The 23,760-nt window shown below is 42.8% G+C and overlaps 1 protein-coding gene across 1 annotated transcript in view; it reads left to right on the top strand.

Annotated features, from left to right (window-relative positions):
- Positions 1-23,760, top strand: part of LOC117451736 (GATA zinc finger domain-containing protein 10-like) — a 98,593-nt gene that overhangs the window by 286 nt on the left and 74,547 nt on the right. The window contains exon 2 of the mRNA XM_071203901.1: positions 2,978-3,099. Coding sequence (XP_071060002.1) covers positions 2,978-3,099 — 122 coding nt within the window. The remainder of the gene's footprint in view (positions 1-2,977; positions 3,100-23,760) is intronic.

The raw sequence follows: 23,760 nt of genomic DNA, 5'->3' as shown, positions 1-23,760 counted from the left end.
ACAATTATTGTAAGCCGTTTGGATAAAAGCGTCAGCTAAATACAATGTATTGTGATATATCATGACCAGGGGGTGCTGCGAAGCAGGATTTTCGCTTAGCCGGCTAAATTCAGGGAAAACTCCGGCTTTCCGGTCATCCGAAGCTGGTTCTCTTTTTAGCAGGCTAGATCTCCATGGTAATATATGCTAAGCAGCTAACCTGGTCCGGACCAGGTTAGGTTGCAGGCTAAGAGCTCAACTCAGTGAAAGCACCGCCTGCTGACCAATCAGAGCTCAGTGTGCGGAGTTTAAAGCGATCAAGTCATATTACAGGAGAAAGGAAATACAGAAAAACTGCCGTCGCAGGAAAGACGGCCGGCAAAAATCACCGACTGTGTGAACGTGAACATGAATAGAATATCACCTCCATCTTCAGAGCAATCTGACTATTATAACATTAGCGTTAAGAAAGCTTACTTAAATATCGGCCACAACATAAGTAACCGGATCAGAGTACATTAAGTACAGTCCGCGGCATATCACTTCATAATGTATCATATATCCCTTGTCCACTCATATGTTGATAAGAGTATTAAAAACTTGAAAAATATTCCTCTAAGGTACATTTAGAACAGATAGAAAATGTGCGATTAATTTGCGATTAATCGCGATTAACTATTTTAATTGACTGACAGCCCTAATAAATATATATTATTATCAGAAGCTAATGAATTGCTCAAACGTCTGTGTTTCCCCCATAATACACTGAACCTATATCTTTAGGTGCTTGTGTTTTGTTTTGTTGCATCCTTGCCAATGCCATGCCCAAATACATTTAAGTTTTGAAGCTGTGCCTGCTGCTTCCTCCCAAAAATAACCACGACTTGTGAATTGCATTATATAGTTGGAGCGTTCATGTTTTTATGCTTCCTGCTCCCATGACCACAGGCAATCACTTCACAGCGTGCTAATAAAAAGACAGTTGCTCTGCTGCGTATTAGAGGCTGCGTTAAGGGCTTCAACAGTGAGATTAACAGTGAGGAAATATGTATGGGTCTCTTGATAGCTGCTCGCAGGTCACAGCTGATTTGTTGACGATGTCGCTATAATTTCCTTGTCAGTGGTTACATGTTGATGTGGAGCAAACTCTTGTTTTTAATGTGAGCAAAAACTGGAACCAATTTACGAAACCAATTAAAGAGGGGGAAAGAATACAACTTTTTCTTATGAGCAGACAGCAGGTGTTGATATGTGTTCTTTTTCTCTCTCTTGACCTTATTAAAAACAAATACTGACAGGAGAAAATGAAGTAGCTGACAACCTGAAAGGGCAAGTAATATTCTTTGTTTTCCACCAGGGTTATTTACTGCAATAAAGTGCAATCACACATATGACAGTGATGCAGCTTTGTATGAGACGAGCTTTGACAAATCAGATCACTTGGCTGAAACTATATATATATATATATATTAATGCTGTCAAAATTATCGCGTTAACGGCGGTAATTAATTTTGAATTAATTGCGTTAAAATATTTAACGCATTTAACGCATGTGCAGAATGGCCCGCCCCATACATCCCACCAGTGGCAACGCCAGGGTATGGCTGGGGTAGGCCACACCCATACCAAGAAATGGCTTAGCCCCACCATGAAAAATGATGTTAAAGTAAGCAAAATAAAGTCCGCCAACTCGCGCTGAGAATTGCACAGACAGCAGTTAGTAAGATTGATTTCAGCAGCCACTTGTCTGGAAATACCGAAGACCAGAAACGGTTTTGAAAACTTTTGTCACGTAGTGATCGTCTTCTCAATAGAACATCTTTGATAATGTCTTCTGGCCAATCAGAATCAAGATAACGGCGTGGTGTTGTTGCAGGAAGTCCTGACGGAGAATACTTTTGCTGTAGTAGGTGCACATAACTGGTACGCAGGTTATGTGCGTAATCTGAAATGCGTACCGTCACTTGAGTCACAAAGCGCATTTGCGTACCGATGTACTTGTGAAGCTTTTCCAGAAGGCGGTTAGATCACCGGACGACAGAGTCGGTCTCCGTGTGCACAGACAGGGCTGCTGTTAACGTCGGTCTGTACAACGGATTTGTGCCAAAACTACGCCAACCGGCTGCGGAGGGAGACTCCCCCCCCTTCACTGGAGAACTGCGCTAAAACATCTGATCACAACGTTCATGCTCTGTGGTCACGAAGTACTCCACTTGTTTGGGTTGTATAGGTTTGGATGGTTTAATCTATACCAAACCATCATATTATAAACAGTTGTTCCTAAGTATTGTGTGTAAAAATCTCAATTTGATCAATAAACTAGTAAATACATATTTTAAATAGGAGTAAAAAGTACAAATGTGGCTTTCAACATGTAGTCGAGCAGAAGTAGAAAGATAGATATGAAAATGTGTCCATTTAAAATAAAGTAGTCCTTGTTTACAGCTGCAGGTTGTGTGAGCGCTAAAGAGTTAACTCTGCATGTTTGAAGGCCGTTTCCTGCCAGTGTTCCAGTTCTGTTGAGGCACCAGAACTTCTTCAAAGGCATCAAACAATATAAGATAACAAGGGGGGAAGGGGAAGTCATTTTATATTTTATTTTTGTTATGAATGATTGATGCTTCCAGTTGGCAACCATCCAGAAACATCCTTTTCATCCTCGTTTCCAGTCTCTTGAATTTAATCCTCACACGTTTGTTTTTAAAGACAATCTGTTTCAAACTTGTCTTTATTCTCCGGTAGCGGAATTAACATGAAGGCTGTTTGGATAGTTTCTGGATTGTTTTATATAATGTCCTCATACATACACATGTGTTTCTTTTTCTCACTCTGTCCAATCACATCTCCCTTGAGTTCTCTTTTCCTCGCAAAGCTTCTCATTTACCTGACAACACTCTCTTCCCTTTGTGAGGTCCTTTGTGATGTATGTCTACTTTTCAGCTTGTATGAGGATGCTTTTATGAAGTGTGTAAATGTGTATTTGTCTTCCTTCTTCCAGGACTCTGACAGAGCTCATGAAGCAGCCAGGGGAGGCAGGGATGGCAATGGTGGATGGAGCGGGGATTCATCATCCAATAGGAACCAACGGCATCTCCGCCAGGGCGCTACGCTCCAACAATGGTCAGTCCTCCGTGTGTGTGTGTGTGTGTGTGTGTGTGTGTGTGTGTGTGTGTGTGTGTGTGTGTGTGTGTGTGTGTGTGTGTGTGTGTGTGTGTGTGTGTGTGTGTGTGTGTGTGTGTGTGTGTGTGTGTGTGTGTGTGTGTGTGTGTGTGTGTGTGTTTGCATGCAGGCACACTGAGCTGATGTGAAATGACTGATAACAGAGGTTTTGCAGTTGGGTCTCTGCAATCGCAGAGGTCAAATGGAAAAGTAGTAATTTTCCTTTTTGTATTCACTGTATATATTTTATAGTCTGCAGTGTTATGCCAGTGTGTCAGTTCAGAACAGTTCCATTATGCGACATGTCTTAGAGCATGGTTCCCAACCTGTTTTGTAAAACTTACCCCATCTGACGAACTCAAGTAGCCTTTCACTGACAGCCTCATTTGTTCAAACTGTTACTCCATCCATTTTAGCCGACCACATTTCATCTAGTGTTAGCTAACTAGCTAACTAAGCTGTTCATACACAAATTACTGAGTTTAATTCTTTGCCCTAGCTTTTAGCTAACTATTTAGAAGGTTGATCTTATACTTTTTCGGCTAACTATTTTAACGATTTATTTATCACCTTCAGCTAACTTTTGTAACAGTTTTTCAATTAGTTAAAGCTAACTATTAGATCTTCATTTCAATTACTTTAAGCTAACGATGTCAACCACTTATTAACTCATTTAAGCTAACTATTGCTACTTTGTATCCATTACGTTAAGCTAACCATTTAACCATTACCTTTTAACTGTTTCAACGATTCTACTCACTTCCATCCGTTAATTTGGTCCCTCTCAAAATGTGGTGTTCAGGTGTACTTTCGAAAGAGTTAAGCCAATCCATGCTCCCTGGCAACGTTAATAATAATAATAATAATAATACATATGACTTATAAAGCACTTTTCCTGGTGCTCAAAGTGCTTTACAAGCAAGTAAAGAAAAAATAACAACAGACTATCTGGAAGTGCCCCCTAGCATACAAGTGCCCGTGCCTGGGATGAACTGTCCTTAAGTGACCGTCCAAATAGAGAGCACCACAACACGTCAGCGCTGAGCTCACGGGACAGCGAGGACTCCATAGACCCATTAAAACCGTGTGTACCGTGTGTTAACATCGCATACCCTTGTTGTATCCACACCCTTATACACACAGAGGTCTCCCTTTGCTCTCTGACACATGTATCATCCATGTGCAAAGAAGCACCGGCACAGGCAGGTCATTTTTAATTAAGAGGTAATTAACCGTGTGCCAGCTCCAAACCCACCGAGGGAACACTGCGGACCCATCTGCCTCCCGCTTTCTCCGACCACACACACACACACACACACACACATCAGTACACACACATGCATGCTCAATGTAACCCGGTGCTTCTTCAGTGCATTGAGACTCAAATTAGTGAGCATGTTTCCTGAGGGCTCATTTGTGACAAGAGCAATGGCACGTTGTGAAGGACAAAGGTCCCTGTAGCCCGTCTGCTTATCCTCCAGCAGAGGCACGTGGTCCAGTTGCTTTCTAGTCTGACTATCATCACTGTGTGTCTGAGAAATATCTTAAGAGATGATATCTAATACTCGTTAGGGCATGTGTAAGTAAAGCAATATGATTTCACTAAACACGCTTCTTTATCGAACATTCGAACGCTACCAGATGTATCAAATGCTCTGGTTCATTTATTAATCATTATAGTGTTAGCTTTTCAAGTTTCAAGAATGCTCCCACTTCCATGTGTGGCATTAACTCACGCATACAGTACGGACAAAAAGAATTGCTGAGGCGTCTCCCTTTGCTTTCATCTTCCCACCATTGCAATAAACAAGTTGTTGGCCTCCTTCTCACCCCACACTGTGCTTATTAGCGCTCTGCTTTCTTCTGTCTTGCTCTCCCTCGCTCCGTTAATTTCTTTCTTCCCCTGCTATTTAAACCACCCCCCCTCCTCTGCTTTCTCACATTATTTTTCTCTCTGTGTTTTTTGCTGGTCTTCAGCAGCATTATCTAATCAGCCTTTTAGCACCAAGCAGACACATTTAGTTACGTACAGTATACTATCTACTACATGTGAGACTGCGTTCAGCATGCTTTCGGTTCATTTTAATATTGTGTGAAATACAGGTTTAGTTTTCATCAGATTATTGCCTTTTTATGCTTTTTGGGGTTTTCCCTATTGGCTAGCGCAGACTGGGTTCTGGTTTCAGACAGAGGGTGAAAAGAGGTGCTGCAGCACAGGCAGTATGAGACAAATTAAGACCTTTTTGAGCATCAAAGCATGTAAACATCTCACAGTAGAGAGTACAAAATACAAAAATGGAGCTAAATATAAGCATCATGTCATCTTTAATCTGATTAATTGCATTACATGTCATTTGTTAGATGCTTTTATCCAAAGCGACTTACATACATTCAGTACTGTGGGCAATCCCCACAGGAGCAATTTGGGGTGAAGTGGCTCAGGGACACAACGACATGCTGACTGCAGTGGGACTCGAACTTAGTACCCCCTGATTTGAAATCCAGCACACAAACCACTGAGCCACAGCCGCCTACTATTAATGTTGAGGATTCACAAATACAAAATAAAAAATGTATCTAGAACTTTGAAACCCATGTTCTACCTAAAGAAGATAATATTTTGTTGTTTTTATGAAAGTGTTCCATCTTATATTCTCTTTTCTGCCAACAGCACCTGCATGATTAGATGTAACATTCCAGCACTTAGGGTACAAAACAGGGACGAAGAATTGTGAATTGTTACTCAGGTAACAAGAGAAGCAGGAAACCCAAGAGGGAGAATGAATCCTGAAGATGGAAAGATAATTAAAAAAGGGAGAGGAAATAACAGAAGGAAGGGTGTGAGAGGTGTGAAAGCAGGAGAAAATAGGTCGGACATATGGAGTGTGTGTGTGTGTGTGTGTGTGTGTGTGTGTGTGTGTGTGTGTGTGTGTGTGTGTGTGTGTGTGTGTGTGTGTGTGTGTGTGTGTGTGTGTGTGTGTGTGTGTGTGTGTGTGTGTGTGTGTGTGTGTGTGTGTGTGTGTGTGTGTGTGTGTGTGTGTTCATACAAGCATGACCAACACATGCTGTCATGCATGAACGTAGTGGTCAGTGGCTTTCCTGTCATCCTGCTGAAAAGCGGACGAAGAAAACCAACTCCTTGACGAATGATGACAACCCTCTTTTCTATAAATGAAAAGAGTGATTGCAGTTGTTACCCCTGCTTGGTCCCGCTTCATGGAGATCCAGCCCATGGATAAAAGTCAAAGAGCCAGCTGTTGGATATATTGCCACTAAATTAGTACTGGCATTCATGGTCCCCAGAGGATGAATCCTACTCGCTCTACTATCTCCTGACTTTCTCTTTTGTTCAGGGCCAAACGTCTCCCAAAAGTATTGTGTGTCTCTTTAGGATTGATATGTCCCTGTAAGCAATAAATGGATTCAATAGATGTTTAGCCTAACACCATCAATTTCAGTTTGTCTAGTAGTGGTTTATTATCTAACACCTGCAAAACCAATCATCTTTCAGCCTTAGCTCTACTTTCTTAAGGGTCTTAAGAAGTATTAAAAGTTGATAAATCAATTTAGCGAAAAATTAAGGCTTTTAAAAAAAGTATGAACAAGTATTAAACAAGGTGTTACATTGTGTAGCTTGTTTTCACTAAGTATATAAATGGTCCAGAGAGGTTGTATTCTACAGTCTGCCTGAATGTAATCATGGCGTAGGTGTGTCGTGTGATTCTGTGGAGTTTATTGATGGCTTCCCGTTGGATGTGACGTCATCAGAACAGGACGTCGCACGCTCACTGCTTGATAGCGCGAAGGTCCGTTTACGCCGGTTGTTAAACAACGTCGTTATGGGGAAATGCAAGTCTGCGTCCAAATGGTTGGAAGATAAGGAGGCAGGACAATCAATACTGTATATAGTGAATGTGAGGTAAAGTGTGTTGCCAAGGTAACCGGTTAAAACTCCAAGTGGCGATGAGGTCTTAAAATGTATGGAAAGGGTTTTAAAAAAGGTCTTCAAAGGTTTTACATTTGACTTCAGGATTCCTGCATAGACCCTGAATTAGCAAATGTAAATCCGAGAAGGACCTGCTTACATCAACATGTTCATAATATTAGCATTTAGCTCAAAGAACAGCCTTATGGACCACTTACGAAAGTAGACCATGCAGTTTTATGGAATCAGTTAATCACACACAGTGCCTTTAAATACTTTGAATCTCTCCTCTTTTTCTGTCTTTCTTTCTCTCTTTCCTGCACATTTTGAAATAATATACACTACTTGGTGTTTATTCAGAGAACAATGTTCCTGTACTTTTCTTAATTAACTGCCACCACATACATAGCCTCCAATTCAATACAGAGGGTGAAAGCTGTGCACAGGGCCGCAGGCAACTGCTTGGGGCCCCGGACCAGAAGGGGGCCCCCAAAGAAGGTAGATTAAGAAGGTCCACAGCAACGACAACATAAACCACCCTTTAATTTACTGCAACGACATGTCGGGAAACTCCCTCAAGGCGGCCCCATGCATAGTGCGCCGTAAAATGCGGCATCTTAAGTTTCGTTGCCTTGCTCCGCTGGGGGAGGCAATGTCTGCCTAGGGCCCCCACAGACTCCAGAACCGGCACTGGTTATGCACACCAGGTTATGATCACATTATTGCCTTCCTCCCATGAAAGTCTCTAAACTCATTTCTAAAAGAAGTCTCCAGGCTTGATACACAACGCATTCTCATTAAGACGAGAGAAGAAGAGAGTCTGCTAGTCCTATCGTTGATAGAGCAGGGCAGCAGCTTCCAATGGGCTGAAGCTGCACAAGTGAGAGTGCAGCGAGCAGCGTGAGTGCAGCGAGCAGCGTGAGTGCAGCTGATAGGGATGAGAATACACTGAACACGTTCGGAGCCCTTTCCCTAATGAAGACAGCAGCCACATCCTCACGTTTCCTCACCGAGGCACCAATGATCTCCTTATCTGTCTCCCACTCCTCTCCTGCTCATCTTCAAGGCAGATGTATTTGTAATACCGTGTAGGAGATGAACTAAGGGGTGGAAAGTGGCAGGATGGAAAGTTAAAGGCGGGCATATTTGACAGAAAGAGGGAGAGAGACATTGGAGATCACAAGGAGGGAAGTATTGAAGTCATGAGACGGTTACTGTATGACTGAATCAGGGACTGATGTTTTGGTAATGTGATGGAGGGACTCGGGTTGAGGGGAAGATATTGAACAAAGTCAGAGAACGAGGTAATGGGAAGTGGAGGGGGGAGGGGAGGAACACGAGATGAGGTTAAAAAGGACGCACCTTAACAATTTACTGAGGCGTGCAATGGGATCAACGTCAAGAGAAGGAGGGGGAGACGGGATGAAGGGAAAGAAAAGAAAGATGGGGAGTTAAAGGGGGTTGATAGTGGCAATGATCGGTGGGTGTGACACTGTGAAGAAGAGGGAGAGGAAGACGTACTTTATAAGAAGAAGGAGAAGAAGAAGACGTACTTTATTAGGAGAAGGAGAAGACGTACTTTTCTTTATCCGTCAAAGGAGAAATTCAAGAGGGTGGATTAAGAAAGGCAAGGTTCGAGCAATGTGTGAGAGAGTTGGAGCGCAAAGGACAGGGTGAGGGAGAGAGAGATGGAAGAGTGAGAGGAAAGAGAGAGAGACAGGGTGAGGGAGAGAGAGATGGAAGAGTGAGAGGAAGGAGAAAGAGACAGGGTGAAGGAGAGATGGAAGAGTGAGAGGAAGGAGACAGAGACAGGGTGAGGGAGAGAGAGAAGAGTGAGAGGAAAGAGAGAGAGACAGGGTGAAGGAGAGAGAGATGGAAGAGTGAGAGGAAGAAGACAGAGACAGGGTGCAAGGGAGAGAGAGATGGAAGAGTGAGAGGAAGGAGACAGGGTGAAGGGAGAGAGAGATGGAAGAGTGAGAGGAGAGAAAGACAGGGTGAGGGAGAGAGAGATGGAAGAGTGAAAGGAAGGAGAAAGAGACAGGGTGAAGGGAGAGAGAGATAGAAGAGTGAGAGGAAAGAGAGAGAGACAGGGGGAGGGAGAGATGGAAGAGTGAGAGGAAGGAGAGAGACAGGGTGAAGGGAGAGAGAGATAGAAGAGTGAGAGGAAAGAGAGAGAGACAGGGTGAGGGAGATATGGAAGAGTGAGAGGAGAGATAGACAGGGTGAGGGAGAGAGAGATAGAAGAGAGAGAGACAGGGTGAGGGAGAGAGAGATGGAAGAGTGAGAGGAGAGAGAGAAAGACAGGGTGAGGTGGGATGGGTGAACGGAGACAGAGATGGAGAGAATAAGGTAGAAGAGACAACATGCTGCTAGCTGCGAGGGGGACAGCTGGTCAGCTGCTGCTCGGTTCTGGTGTGGAGATCTGCCCCGAGGACAGTCACCCTGCTGAGTGTACACACACACACACACACACACACACACACACACACACACACACACACACACACACACACACACACACACACACACACACACACACACACACACACACACACACACACACACACACACACACACACACACACACGCAGAAGGTTGCATGTATCTACAAGTACATTAAACACAATATAGGCCAGATAAACAGTTTAAATGCATATTGTAGAGGTATGGCGTGTATTGGGCTGCACAGTTTATCTTACTTGCTTCCCAAGAATATGCTGTAGACCAGTGTAACGTTAAAACAGAAGGAAGGATGCTCTTTCTAGAGGCTGAGCATGGGTGTGAATACCATGAATAGGTATAAAGGTGCTTCGGAGGGTCCCGGACTACAAAAAAGATGATAACGAATTTGAACAAAACTTCTCAAAAAGAATCGCTCCATGGTCATTTTCATTATTGCAATGGCCTCTCGTTGCTTTATCCCCATTGTGTTGCCAGATTAAATCACTATAACGATATATTCGACCAAAGACCTCGATGAAAGTCGTGTGACGATATTGTGACCATTATAGGTCATTTGATCTGCCGTGTATAAAGAAAAATAATACATATTGTGATTTCAATATTAATTTATCGATATCCAACATCCAAGACAATCTTTAGTCTTGGATCACAATTCCGGTTTCAACATATTGCCCAGCCCGAGTTGTACTGCATACACACAGGGTTCGAAGAGGAAGTGGAATAAAGTATGGGCGATATTAAGATAAAGGCAAACATTTGAAAGAAAGGTCAGATGGAAGGAAAGGAAAGGACAAGAAAGTCCCTGAAGAGTCGTCGGGCAGAGCTGGAAATCATAAGAAGAGAGAGACACAGAGTGATTATGTAAAAGGGGGAGATGGGGAGGGTATCGGGCGGTGGGATGTACATAAGAAAGTGTGGTGGGGGAGAAGGAGCGAGAGCAGAGCAGATGGCAGGGAAAGAAGAGCGGGAAGGAGAGGGGAAATGTGGGAATGCGAGACACTCTCCCGGATCACTAATAGCTGACACAGCCCTGCCGACATACTTGAAGCACTGACTGCGCAGAGTGGAACAAAGCAAGGCTCCTTCCTTTGTTTCCTCCAATGACTGTGAGCTGACTTCAGCACAACAGCCGGGACTCCGCCAGCGAGGTGTTCCCACAACTGGCTGAGCATCCTTGTGATGCAGTATTAGAGCGGGAAAACCTCTAACAAAGTTGAGAGGCATCTTCTGGGGAAACACGCTTTATAGTGCGTGATAATTAAAACAGGAAAACAAATATATGCATAAACAGGGCCGCAGCTAACATTGAGGACACGTCTTGTTTTTGTATCTGGGGCAACCTTCAACTCTACAATACACAGCAACAATGAATACACATCGTTTCATAGACTCATTCAAGGATTTAGTGAGTGAAAATACTTTGGTTTGAATACCTCTACTTTAGTTTGTCTGGCTATAGATACTTAAAAGGAAGTAGCCATGCTATTGCCATGTCTCAAAGAGGCAGCGTCTGTGTACCGATTTTACGAGACGGAAATATCTAATTATGAAATGTTTGTGGTGTCCAGATAATGCATTTCACATGTATGCCATGAACATTTGGTGTCACGTTTCCTGCTTGATTAATTGTTATAACTTTTATGATCCCTTTTGTTCCGATCAGGCTCAGCTGTACTTTGTGTGCGTGCTAATTAGCAGATGTTTATCATGCTAGCACATCAGCATGTTAGCATAGTGACTTTGAGCATGCTGTTAGCATTAAGCCTAATGCACCACTAATGCAAGCAACACGAAGGTTGGAAGTTCCAGTATGAAAGGTCCAACCTTCAAGCGTGAAAGGTGCATGAGGCCAAATGTAAACACAAACATCCACCGTGTGTAGTTTCTTATCGAGTGTACACCAGCAGCTTTCACCGTTTTTTGGGCAATTTTATGAATATATTTTGTACAAATATAACTTTCAGAGATTGTTTTGTGCTACCCTTTGTGTTATATTCTGTTGGTATCAAATCACATTCAGAACATGTTAACTATAAATATGTTTCAATTTTCAATTTAAATTAATGCTGTAAAAATTATCACGTTAACAGCGGTTTTTTGAATTAATTGCGTTAAAATATTTAACGCATGTGCAGAATGGCCCGCCCCATACATCCCACCAGTGGCAGCGCCAGGGTATGGCTGGGATAGGCCACCCCCATACCAAGAAATGGCTTAGCCCCACCATGAAAAATGATGTTAAAGTAAGCAAAATAAAGTCCGCCAACTCGCGCCGAGAATTGCACAGACAGCAGTTAGTAAGATTGATTTCAGCAGCCACTTGTCTGGAAATACCGAAGACCATAAACGGTTTTGAAAACTTTTGTCACGTAGTGATCGTCTTCTCAATAGAACATCTTTGATAATGTCTTCTGGCCAATCAGAATCAAGATAACGGCGTGGTGTTGTTGCAGGAAGTCCCGACGGAGAATACTTTTGCTGTAGTACAGGTAACACAGGTAACACATAACTGGTACGCAGGTTATGTGCGTAATCTGAAATGCGTACCGTCACTTGTGTCACAAAGCGCATTTGCGTACCGACGTACTTGTGAAGCTTTTCCAGAAGGCGATTAGATCACCGGACGACAGAGTCGGTCTCCGTGTGCACAGACAGGCTGCTGTTAACGTCGGTCTGTACAACGGAACTGTGCCAAAACTACGCCAACCGGCTGCGGAGGGAGACTCTCCCCCCCCCCCCCCCCCTTCACTGGAGAACTGCGCTAAAACAGCTGATCACAACGTTCACACTCTGTGGTCACGAAGTACTCCACTAGACCCCCCCCCCCCCCCTGTCGACTTTCCTGAAGTACTCCCCCATTGATAGAAATCAACACGTAATGAATGAAGACCCCACGGTTTGATGATTGATAGGTGTGTGTGATGTCTTTCATTTTGACACACAGAATTTTTTTATAATAAACATACATACTGCATGTTAAAGGGATATATCCGCCTTCTTTCATTTATCTTTCCATTCCCACAACAATATAAATAAAGAAATGGCATATGTTGGACATAGTTCGAATGGTGATTAATCATGATTAATTAATTTTTAAGCGGTGATTAATCTGATTAAAAATGTTAATCGTTTGACAGCCCTAATTTAAATGTATGTAAATGTGCTTTATTTAGCGTTGTAGTTGGTGGTTTGCCATCTACACTGGCGCTTCCATTGTTGTGTGTCGCCAGTGAAATGCTTCGTAGTCGGTAGATTATTTTTTCCCAATTTTACAAGAAGGAACTTTTAGTGGCCGGTCCATTTTCCAACGTCAAACATTTTGATGTTCTCTGGATAGCAGCATAGGTACAATCACGCAAAGCTGCTAGCATGGTCGTAGATAATGATTGGTTGGACACTGTGTGCATCATCCATGTAAATACTCCACTAAAAGATTGCAGCGTTTCTCAGTTCGCTAAGTGATGCAGAGAGAAATGTGATCGAGCCACTGTAATTGAACCATTAGATTCCTCGCTTATTAGCCGCTTAACACATGAACCATTACCTTTGTAATACCATGAGTTTCTATTATTACATTTATGATTACATTCCTTAACAGTTAAACAAACCATAGCGACTCGTGCCCTAGTTTTAGTGCAACCTCCATTTAAACCCGTTGAATAATGATGCCTTGGACTATCTCAATAACGCACACAGTACTCAGAGGTAACCTTCAAACAGACGCCGCCCCTTCGTTACAGAAGGAAGACATTCAGCGGAGCATATCTGAGCTGGGCGGACTCTTCTCCACTGGAGGTCTCTTCTGAGATAGGGAGGCATTTGCATTTATGGGGCATCATTTGCATGTTGCTGGCCTGCGAGCGAGGGAAAAGAGGCAGAGAAAATATACACATCACAGGGGGAAAGGAGGTGGTGAAGGAAGGAGGGAGGGAATATAAAAATCGGGAGGAAAAAGAGAGTGTTTATTTGATGCAAAAAAGGGGAGAGGGTGGGAACAGTGGAGGGGAGATGGGATCGGTGTGACATTGAAATCAAAACGAGGAAATGAGTATCATGGGAGCCTGCAGGACGGGTGTTAAGTGAAAAGACGCACTATAGGCAAGGGGCTGGTGTGCATTTGTGTGTGTTAGCATGCATGTGTGTGTGTGTGTGTGTGTGTGTGTGTGTGTGTGTGTGTGTGTGTGTGTGTGTTTGTTTACATCTGTGCGCCCTTGATTTCTTCACTACAGTGCCACATGGGGCCAGTGCCAATTATATCCGCACTGAGCTCGTCAACGACACCCATCCAGAGAGACAGAGAGAGGGAGACGGAGGGAAACAGAGCAAATATGGTTTAAGAATATGTGAGTATATGTGTGTGTGTGTGTGTGTGTGTGTGTGTGTGTGTGTGTGTGTGTGTGTGTGTGTGTGTGTGTGTGTGTGTGTGTGTGTGTGTGTGTGCGATGTGTGTGTTCATACAAGCATGACCAACACATGCTGTCATGCATGAACGTACAGTACCGTTTGTACAGGTGGTCCACTTCTAATCCAGTTATGTTCTTAACATCATGTCTGAACGAGAGACAGGACCACTGGTCGTCCTGCCAACCTGTCTGCTGCTGCTGCATTATGGGAGTTTTTATCATAATCAACGTCATAAATGACTGATCCTGACCTCGCTGGCCTTGTGATAGCTACTGTGGCCTCAGAGCGACCCTCTATCGCCAGCCTCTGATTTAATATAGCAGAACAGAGCGGATTGTATGGGATCACAGGAAGGTGTTTAAGCAGGCCCGGCAGCTGTAATAAATCAACACAGATGCCACTGCGTATATGCCTTAATATGTTAAATGTAGCAATCCACAGTTTATACAGATGACAGCTCATTTTTTATCAAAGAAAACTGAAGAGATAAATGTCTGAAAGTATCTAAATGGTATTTCTTTACCAGTTCTTTACCAAGTCGGGCTAATTATAACAATACCATGTTGTCCAGTACAATATCTCAACAACTGTGTGGTAAATTGCTGTGGCATTTTTTTTACAGTCATTCATGGTCCCCAGAGGATGAATCCTATTGACTTGAGTTATCCCCTTACGTCTTGCCATTAGACATATGTAGTTACATTTGTGGTTTTAATGAAATGTCTCAATGTTTATTGAAAATATTTGCCATTCATTTCGGTCCACACATTCACGACCCCCACAGGATGGACTCTTATGACTCTGGCGATCCCTTAACTTCTCCAATGCAGCCATCACCAAGCTATGTTTGCTTTTCGACAATGAAAAACTGTTTATCTAACGGAGCCGTTTACCGTTTGTGCTGGACATGAAAAGTTTGAAATGACTGATTTTATTGATGTTTTTCCTCTTCTGTCACTAACTGCTATTTTAACATTAATAGGATTTAGACAACAAATATATTATTTACACATGAAGTCGTTTTTGCCCCAACAGCAGAATAATTAACTGCTTAAAACTTCTATCTAGTCAATGTCCCCACAGTATTGCATGGGAGTGGAGATTTAATTTGTTTTCTAGGCCAGAAGAGCGTAAGTGACCCGTGATCATTTTTTAACCACAACGGTGCAATAGGGCTGTAAATATTTAGACTTTTTACTTTGAGGCACTTTGCAGTCAATCAGTGTTTAGATTGAAGAGGGTTAAAGGTGATTTGTTAGTCCATGTTTAAAAAGTATTAAAAGATGATAAATCAATTTAGCGAAAATGAAGGCTATTAAACGGCATTTTCCAAAGTATTACATTGTGTAGCTTGTTTTCAATAAGTATATAAATGGTCCAGAGAGGTTGTGTTCTACAGTCTGCCTGAATGTAATCATGGCGTAGGTGTGTAGTGTGATTCTGTAGTTTATTGATGGCTTCCCGTTGGGTTTGACGTCGTCTGAACAGGACGTTGCACGCTCAATGCTTGATAGCGCGAAGGTCTGTTTACGCCGGTTGCTAGGCAACATCGTTATGGGGAAATGCAAGTCTGCGTCCAAATGGTTGGAAGATAAGGAGGAAGGACAATCAATACTGTATATAGTGAATGTGAGGTAAAGTGTGTCGCCAAGGTAACGGTTAGAACTCGAAGTGGCGATGAGGTCTTAAAATGTATGGAAAGGGTCTTAAAAAAGGTCTTCAAAGGGATTACATGTGACTTCAGGATTCCTGCATACACCCTGTGTTAGTTCTAGCTTGTTATTCGGATAAAAGAGTACCGTTGCCAAGCTTCTAGTTTCTTTCACCAATGGCTGCTGATTTCTTCTGTTCTTATTCGACTCTTACTTATAATATCTTTGTGTCTTTATTCACGTTCAGTTGTCAGTCTTGGTAAACTATTGTACAGTAGTTATTTTGTTCTCCATAAACAAACCAAACCATTTGTACAATATAACGTCTTTTTTCTAAAGAGGACTACCAACTCAAAGCATGAAACTATTCAGAAATAAAGAGTTTCTGCCATCTGACAGACCGTTGACTGGTTATTTACACACAGGCTGATTTGAGTGTAGACCAGACTAGCGCTGCATCTCACTTCGGTTAAATGGATACCTTGCGTCCCTCACTTGCGTCGTTTCCCTGCGACTAGTCCCTCCCACCAGGGAAGCACGGAGAGACGCAAGGAAACCACGAGAAGCAGGGAAATTAGTTTTAAGAGCAATGGGACGTCGTTTGTGATGACGCCGCACAGCTGATCGTCTGACAGCAGCCAGATCAGTGCATTCGCGGCATCGGCCAATCAGTGAGCGATACACAGTAAGGGGGCGGGGCGAGTGTCTGAGGATTTCACCGGAGGATGGTCTGGTAGTTCCTCGATTATTGCTCCTCCGTTATCACTCCTCGATCCTCGGTCCTCCGGCAGAAATAAGGCCACTGGGACGCTCAATATGGCGCAGACAAATCAACTTCCGGTCCCGAGGAGCGAGGAAATGAAAAATGTACAGTTGTAACTGTATGCTGCCACAGTGCTCAACCCATTTGTTCCAATACTCCTCTGGGGACCACGAATATCAATGAACTCATCCTATTGCTGTTGAGGTATTTCAGTCTGGACCAAACTGGCTGATTTCTTTCTACATATACTAACATAGTACTCAACACTATTTGATTTTAATAGATTTGATCATCTTCTCCAATGTCAGTACACATGTGTTCTCTTCTGTCTTTCCCTCTTTGATTTATACATATCTAAACATAAGATCTTTGTTTCTTTTTCACATAAACCTCCCAAAGTTAATATGTTCTGACTAGGAGAGGAGAAAAACGAGTCTGCATTTCCCTTCTCTACATCAAATAGCTTCTCTCTTTCTCTCTCAGTGTTTTCCCCCCCTCCGGCCAAACTATCTGTTTCCACCCAAACTCTACTGACACACTCAACATCCAAAAACACCCAATTTAAATTTCTCAGTTACAGAGAGAGGCAGATATTTTCTTGAATTTCTTTTGATGTTTTTCCGAGTCACTGAAATGACTTTCATTATCTTTGGATGATACCCGTTTTGAATATCAAGTGATATCTATCTGTCTTTAGGGCAGCACGGAAAGCTTCACTGATATACAGTTGGATTGAGTTAACCCCCGCTGATGTTGAGGGTGGGTAAATCAGGCTGATAATCCTCTGGTGCAGGGATGGGCAACTGTGATGGTGGTGGGGGCCACATAATTGATGTACTGGCCACCAGGGGCCGCAGATTAACTTGGAACACACACACACAAATCAGAGTTTCCGTTAGCCGGTAATTACTGGTTTTTAGCTGGTAAAATTTATAAAAAACCGGTAAATTCAAAACCTGACGGTCAAAATGTCTGGTAATAATTAGGGAGGCTCCGATCGATCGGCCGCCGGTCATTATCGGCCGATATTCACTCTTAATAGTTTGATCGGTGCTCTCTATAAAGGCCGATCAGGAGAGCTGGATCTGATCGATATGGACATAAACGCGAGTGAAGTGTAACCGGACGAGAGAGAGATCAGATCAGCTGCTGAGTCTGACCGAGACACGCAGCTCTGCAGGATCACCTGAAGCCCCGCCCTCTGTTTAGCGAGCTGCAGGAGCTGCATGAGAAACTGACGGGCTGTCAGGAGAGAGAGGGGAGGGAGAGGATCCGTTTCTCCCGTGTTATTATTCAAAGTTGATGTAAACTTCTGAATAATGTACGTTATCTACTACAAGTAGTTTGTTTGAATGTAATAATTATGTTGTTTGTTGTTTGTGGAATCATTTATTGAAAAATGAATCTGAATTTTTCGATCTGTTACGATTATAAACTGAAGCAATATAAAAATGAGCCCCGTGAACTGAGTTTTAAACTGAAGCATATCTGCTCATAGTCCGGTAATTACCTGCTAACGGAAACTCTGCTACACAACTATTATTATTATTATTGAAATATGACCGGTAAGTTTCAAATTAGTCCGGTAAAATAAATTCTGCCCGGACATTTGACCGGCGAGAAAAAATCCTAGCGGAAACCCTGATACAAATGTATTGTATGTAATTATTAACAAATATACTAAGTCTGACATCTTCATTGACATTTTACAATCTTTCCGGGAACATCCCTCATAAGCTCACTAAACAAATATCAGTTCACAGAAATGTTATTTAATGTTTACAAGTGACATGTTTGTATTGAACAGGTTATTTAACAGTGGAATAAAACTATTTTAAACTATTAGAAAGCATGGAAAATGTGTGTGTATTGAGATTAACCATTAAGATGACATACACATGAAGTCATGAACACTAACCCAGACATTAGTTGCTTAACTTGAACCTCAGACACTTGTAGCCTCTGCTGACGCACAATAAGGGGAGTGTCCACACAGACACCTGTCAGCCCGCACTCTGCTGTTCCTCAGCGCCGCTCCCCCTCCCTCCGCTGAAATGATGAATGAACAGCTTATAGTAATCATAGATAACACGGCAGGGTCCGTGACAGTTTGTTTTCATCTGATTTCAAATAAACAAAGTCTTGGATTTTAGAATATTAAACTTGTTTCGCCAAATTCAGATGATAAATACAACTTTGAAGCTTTTAAAGGCCTAATTACAAGCGGTGACTTAATGTCACAGCAGGCATAACAACAGCCGGTGTTTCTTGTGAGTGTTGCCCCGGGAAACAAACACACTACCAGGGTTGCCAACTTTGGGTACCTGGCTGGAGTGAGATTTTGATATCATGGGTTTAATTGCACATAAGCGCACTAAATGACTGCTATCGTGTCAGCAGCGGGAACTTAGCATATATATAGGATATATATACAATATATACAAATACACAATATTGGACACAGACTATAAAGGGCACAACGTTTCATTCACTAATGAAAGTCAAACACGTTTGTTTCCACTGTTTTATTGTGTGCCTGTCGCGATAAACAATTAATTGACTTATCGTACGATAAATAAAAATGAACTCGATAACTTTTCTGACCTCGATACATTTCTATTTACATGAGGATGTGACTAGCAGTTTGAAAGGATGTACTTGACTTATTATTATATATTATCATTATGTTAGTGGTCTAAAATGGTCATACAACGGTGCCGACAATATTAACATTTATCGCAATAATTTCTGGGAAAATGTCTCCAACAAAATTAATTATCGTGAGAGGCCTATACATGAAACACACACACACACACACACACACACACACACACACACACACACACACACACACACACACACACACACACACACACACACACACACACACACACACACACACACACACACACACACACACACACACACACACACACACCCCCACACCACACACACACACACAATCTACAGACTTACTCCAAACTGCCAAATATATTAATTAACACCTCTCACTCTCATACTCTTTGACTCTATTTTGGCCTAGTAGAACAATAAGCAGCAGACTTTTACTTTTGTATAATTTCTACTGGATCTCAGATCTGCGGTATCAGTACTTTTTTCCCCGCATGCGGCCCCCGGACCGCCATTTGCCCATCCCTGCTCTCGTGCATCGCTATACTTTCTATCTCTTTTTCCGTCTTCCAGTTCTCTCTCATTAGCCGCGATCTCCTCATCCTCTGCCCTCTTTCTGCTCACAGCCCAACTTCCCTCGAGGTCTCGCTCCCTCCCTCCCTCCCCACCCTTTCTGTCATCTCTCAGTGCCCTCCACTTCTATCTCCCCTTTCCTCTCCTCTCTCCCTCTCTAAATCTTAGCCCGGGTGTCTGAGTGCACACTGAGCTGTCTGATCCTTCATTTTCTGACTGAACTCCTAAAGTCACCCAGAACATGATCACAGAGCTACAATAAATAGACCTGATGTTCCTTTCGGTGTTTAAAGAAGTCCAAGGGTTGGATTGCACTTCAGTTGAGAGCAAACTTGTAGGTTGTTAGGGACCAAACCGAGAGGAAACAGGATGAACAAACAATACGATAACGAACGTTAAGATAATGAGTTCAAACTAAATGCTTGTGTCACATGAATATAAAGAAATTAAAGTTAGATATAAAGTGAAATGAAAAAAAATGACACTAGAAACAATCAGAAAAACATGGCTTTAAATCATTGATTCGGAAAGCAAAATGGTTGAAAAAGCGAGCGCATGGATGGTGCCGCTCTAATCGTCCTAGTTCTGTGAAGATCCGTCCCCGCTGCTGAAAGTCGACCAACTCACAGAGGAGGCATATTCAGAACAGGCTTATTATTAAACCAGGGCAGCGACAGATTACGGATTTACTGAGCCGCCAAAACAATGACTCCGTCTGACAAACGGAGAGACAGTCGGGCAGACAGAAGGTCAGGGATGTGAGGGGAAATAGTGGCAGATCAACTGGAACAAGAACCAAGAGCCAAGAGCCTCAATCTACAAACCCTAACCCTCATTTCATTCATTTATTTCATCACCTGTACCAAATCGTCTGACCACATCACCCCCATCCTCATCCAGCTTCACTGGCTCCCTGTTCAGCACCGGATTGACGACAAAAACCTTCTGCTTACATACAAAGCCCTCAACACCCTCACCCCCACCTATCTCTCAAACCTCCTCCAGGAATACACCCCCCTCCCGCTCCCTGCGCTCATCCTCAGCCGGACTCCTGACTGTCCCCACCTCCCGCCTTAGCACCATGGGAGCCAGGGCTTTTAGCTGCACCGCGCCCAGGCTCTGGAACTCTCTGCCTCCACACATCAAACAGTCTGACTCCATCACGACATTCAAATCCCACCTCAAGACCCACCTGTTTAAACCGGCCTTAACTCTAAAACACATTCAACCTGCTTTCACAGATCCCCCTCTCACTCCGTCACTCCTGTCTGGCCTGTTTTATGCTTTTATGCTGCTGTAGTGCCTTGTCGGTTCGATTAAATTGTTTTCCGTTTTTGTTTTAGCTGTTTTAACTTTTAAATGCACTGTAAGGTGACCTTGGGTGTCCTGAAAGGCGCCTCGAAATAAAACGTATTATTTGATTAACAGAGAGTGATCATAAACACCGCTGTAAATGCTCTATAGTTAGCCAAGAGGCTTTTTGTCATCTGTGGACACACTTTACAACTCTTTATAAAGTGATTAACTTCATTTAAAACATGAGACAAAGAGGCTTACAGTACAGGACATATCAATTTTAAATAAAACACCTAGTTTTAATATAGCGGAAATGATACACAAAATTCACGAGGGTCCATCCTCTATGGACCGTGAACTTAATGGATGTACTCAAAGTCAGAAACATTTAAAGTACTCTTTCTGCGTTGGCCCATTTCAGAAACACATATTATTAGATAATGATGTTTTATTCATTGATGCATTAATGTTTTATCTGGTAAAAGAAATCTGGTAAATTACATTTCGTTTAACTTTATTTACTGCCTCATATCTTCTTAATTTCCTCGCGGAATCAATCCAGTCTGTTCTTAATGTGTAATAGTACATCATTAAATATTAGTTGATTGTTAAATGGATAATCAATCAGAATCTGAAAACGTCAACGTTTCTTAAGCAGTCAAATAATTGTTGTGGAATAAACAGTGGAATATGTATCTATGAATTGTAGTAGAGTACAAGTTTAAAGAATCAGAAAATGTAAATACTACCTCAAAATTATATTTCAGTACATTTACAACGGTGCTTTCCTGCTCTGATTGCAACCCAGTGGACAAATCTGAACACACAGCAACCAGTGATACGTTCAACTGAGTACTTTCTTCTGATTGATCGTATAAGTAATGCTTGGCTGTATAGAATCTGTGGATCTCTGCAGGCTTTACTCAGGATCATGTCGTAAAGCGTCTTTGGGTTCAAGAAAAGCGCTACAGAAATATAATGTATTATCAGTATGTCATGTGACTCTCTGTGGGCTTGTTTGGTTGAAGTTAACACACGGAGACCCCTGCAGCTCCGTAGAGGACGTCCTTAAATGTATACAGCATGCATAAGGGAAAAGAGTGTCTTCAGGCATATCTCTGTTCAGCTGTTATTTACGCGTGTGTGTGTGTGTGTGTGTGTGTGTGTGCGCGTTCATTGATCCAGTGTGGTGAGGGGGTGGTTTTCTCACAGTCATTTGAAGGACACCAGACCCCGCTCTGCAGCCCCACGCGCCAAGCAGTCATGACAGCCCCCGTACACACACACACACACACACACACACACACACACACACACACACACACACACACACACACACACACACACACACACACACCGTAATGACAGCAATTGTAGGTGGCACAGTCATTCGCAAGATATTTTCATTGTGTACCGTTTTATTGCGTGGGGGTTGTGTTTCACGCAAGAGAGTGTGTGATTGTTTCCGTGTGTGTGTGTGTGTGTGTGTGTGTGTGTGTGTTTCCATATGTGTGTATTGGGGATTGCAAGAGGGGCTAAGGGAGGCTCTGTCTGTGACCTCTGCCTCCAGCCATCACAGGAATTAACCACTATGGATTGACACATTTTTACACATTTTGACCTTAAAAAGAAACTGTGTGTGTGTGTGTGTGTGTGTGTGTGTGTGTGTGTGTGTGTGTGTGTGTGTGTGTGTGTGTGTGTGTGTGTGTGTGTGTGTGTGTGTGTGTGTGTGTGTGTGTGTGTGTGTGTGTGTGTGTGTGTGTGTGTGTGTGTGTGTGTGTGTGTGTGTGTGTGAGAGAGAGAGCAGAAGCATGTACATCCATGTGATTTCATGTAAATGTGTTTTCCTGTCCCTGTCTGCATCAATAAGCCATACGGTCACCATGAATACCGTGGATGAAGTCAAGCAAAAGAGCCACTGTTCTTTTTATTCTCGTCGGGTGTCATGTGACACATTTGAAGAGGATGTTTTCTTCCCACCGTGCACGGGTACAAAGGCACTTAGCCGTCCTGAATGTGCAGGCAGAGGGTGGCATGTATATGAGTGAGGAGCAACGAGGCAGTTCAAAGGGAGAATGTGGATTTCCATGGCTGAGAAGAGTGTGTGAGTGTGTGTGTATTGGTGAGTGTCTGTTGGATGCTGATAGGAGCCGCGCTGAGCCCCTGAGTGAGGTGCAGTGCGTGGCTATACATTAAACGGCCAGGATTAGCCCCAACTGCTGCCGGCTCACTGATAGTATTACTGTTCTGGAGCGGAGGGGAGGGATCGGAGTCCATTTTGCTCTGTTATTCTGTCATAATGAGGCATAACCCCTCTCATAGAGGACTCAATGGCTTCCTGGTTCATGCATCAAGCCAAGGGTAGCACTTGTGCTGACTAGCAGAGAGAGGGGTGACGGAGGGGGGAGTGTGAAAGAGAGCGTGGAGCACTCACAATCTGCCAGCAAAGGAGAACATTTACTGGATAAAACAGACCTTTTCTTATTATTAACTCTGTTGTGATTTCGGTTTGGTTTATTGATTGATTATCCATTTGTCAGCAGGATTACAGAAACAATACCAGAAATGTTTCATTAAACTTGGTGGAAAGGTGTAGCATGAGCCAAGAAGAACCCATAGGAGTAACATGTGGAGCAGATCAAGTCAAGGGGCTGATACACACATGTGGAAACGGCCTTACCGACACCCTTTTGAGGTAGTATAATGTTATCTATACAAATGTTGTTGTCTGCTAAAATTAAGTAACATTTTTGCAGTCATCAGTATTTTTATAAACTGTTTTTGTCTGAAATTCTTGGATTCAATGCAGCACCACGTCAACAAAAACACAAACAATTGAAACACCAATATTACGGTCCATGTCTAGGGCTTTTATTCTGAAAGGATAGCATGAGAGGAGGGGATCTGATATGCAA

Source organism: Pseudochaenichthys georgianus, chromosome 8, assembly GCF_902827115.2.
Source record: "Pseudochaenichthys georgianus chromosome 8, fPseGeo1.2, whole genome shotgun sequence".
NCBI lineage: Eukaryota > Metazoa > Chordata > Actinopteri > Perciformes > Channichthyidae > Pseudochaenichthys > Pseudochaenichthys georgianus.
The sequence above is the reverse complement of the archived record's forward strand: the minus strand, read 5'-3'. Positions and strand labels throughout refer to the sequence as shown.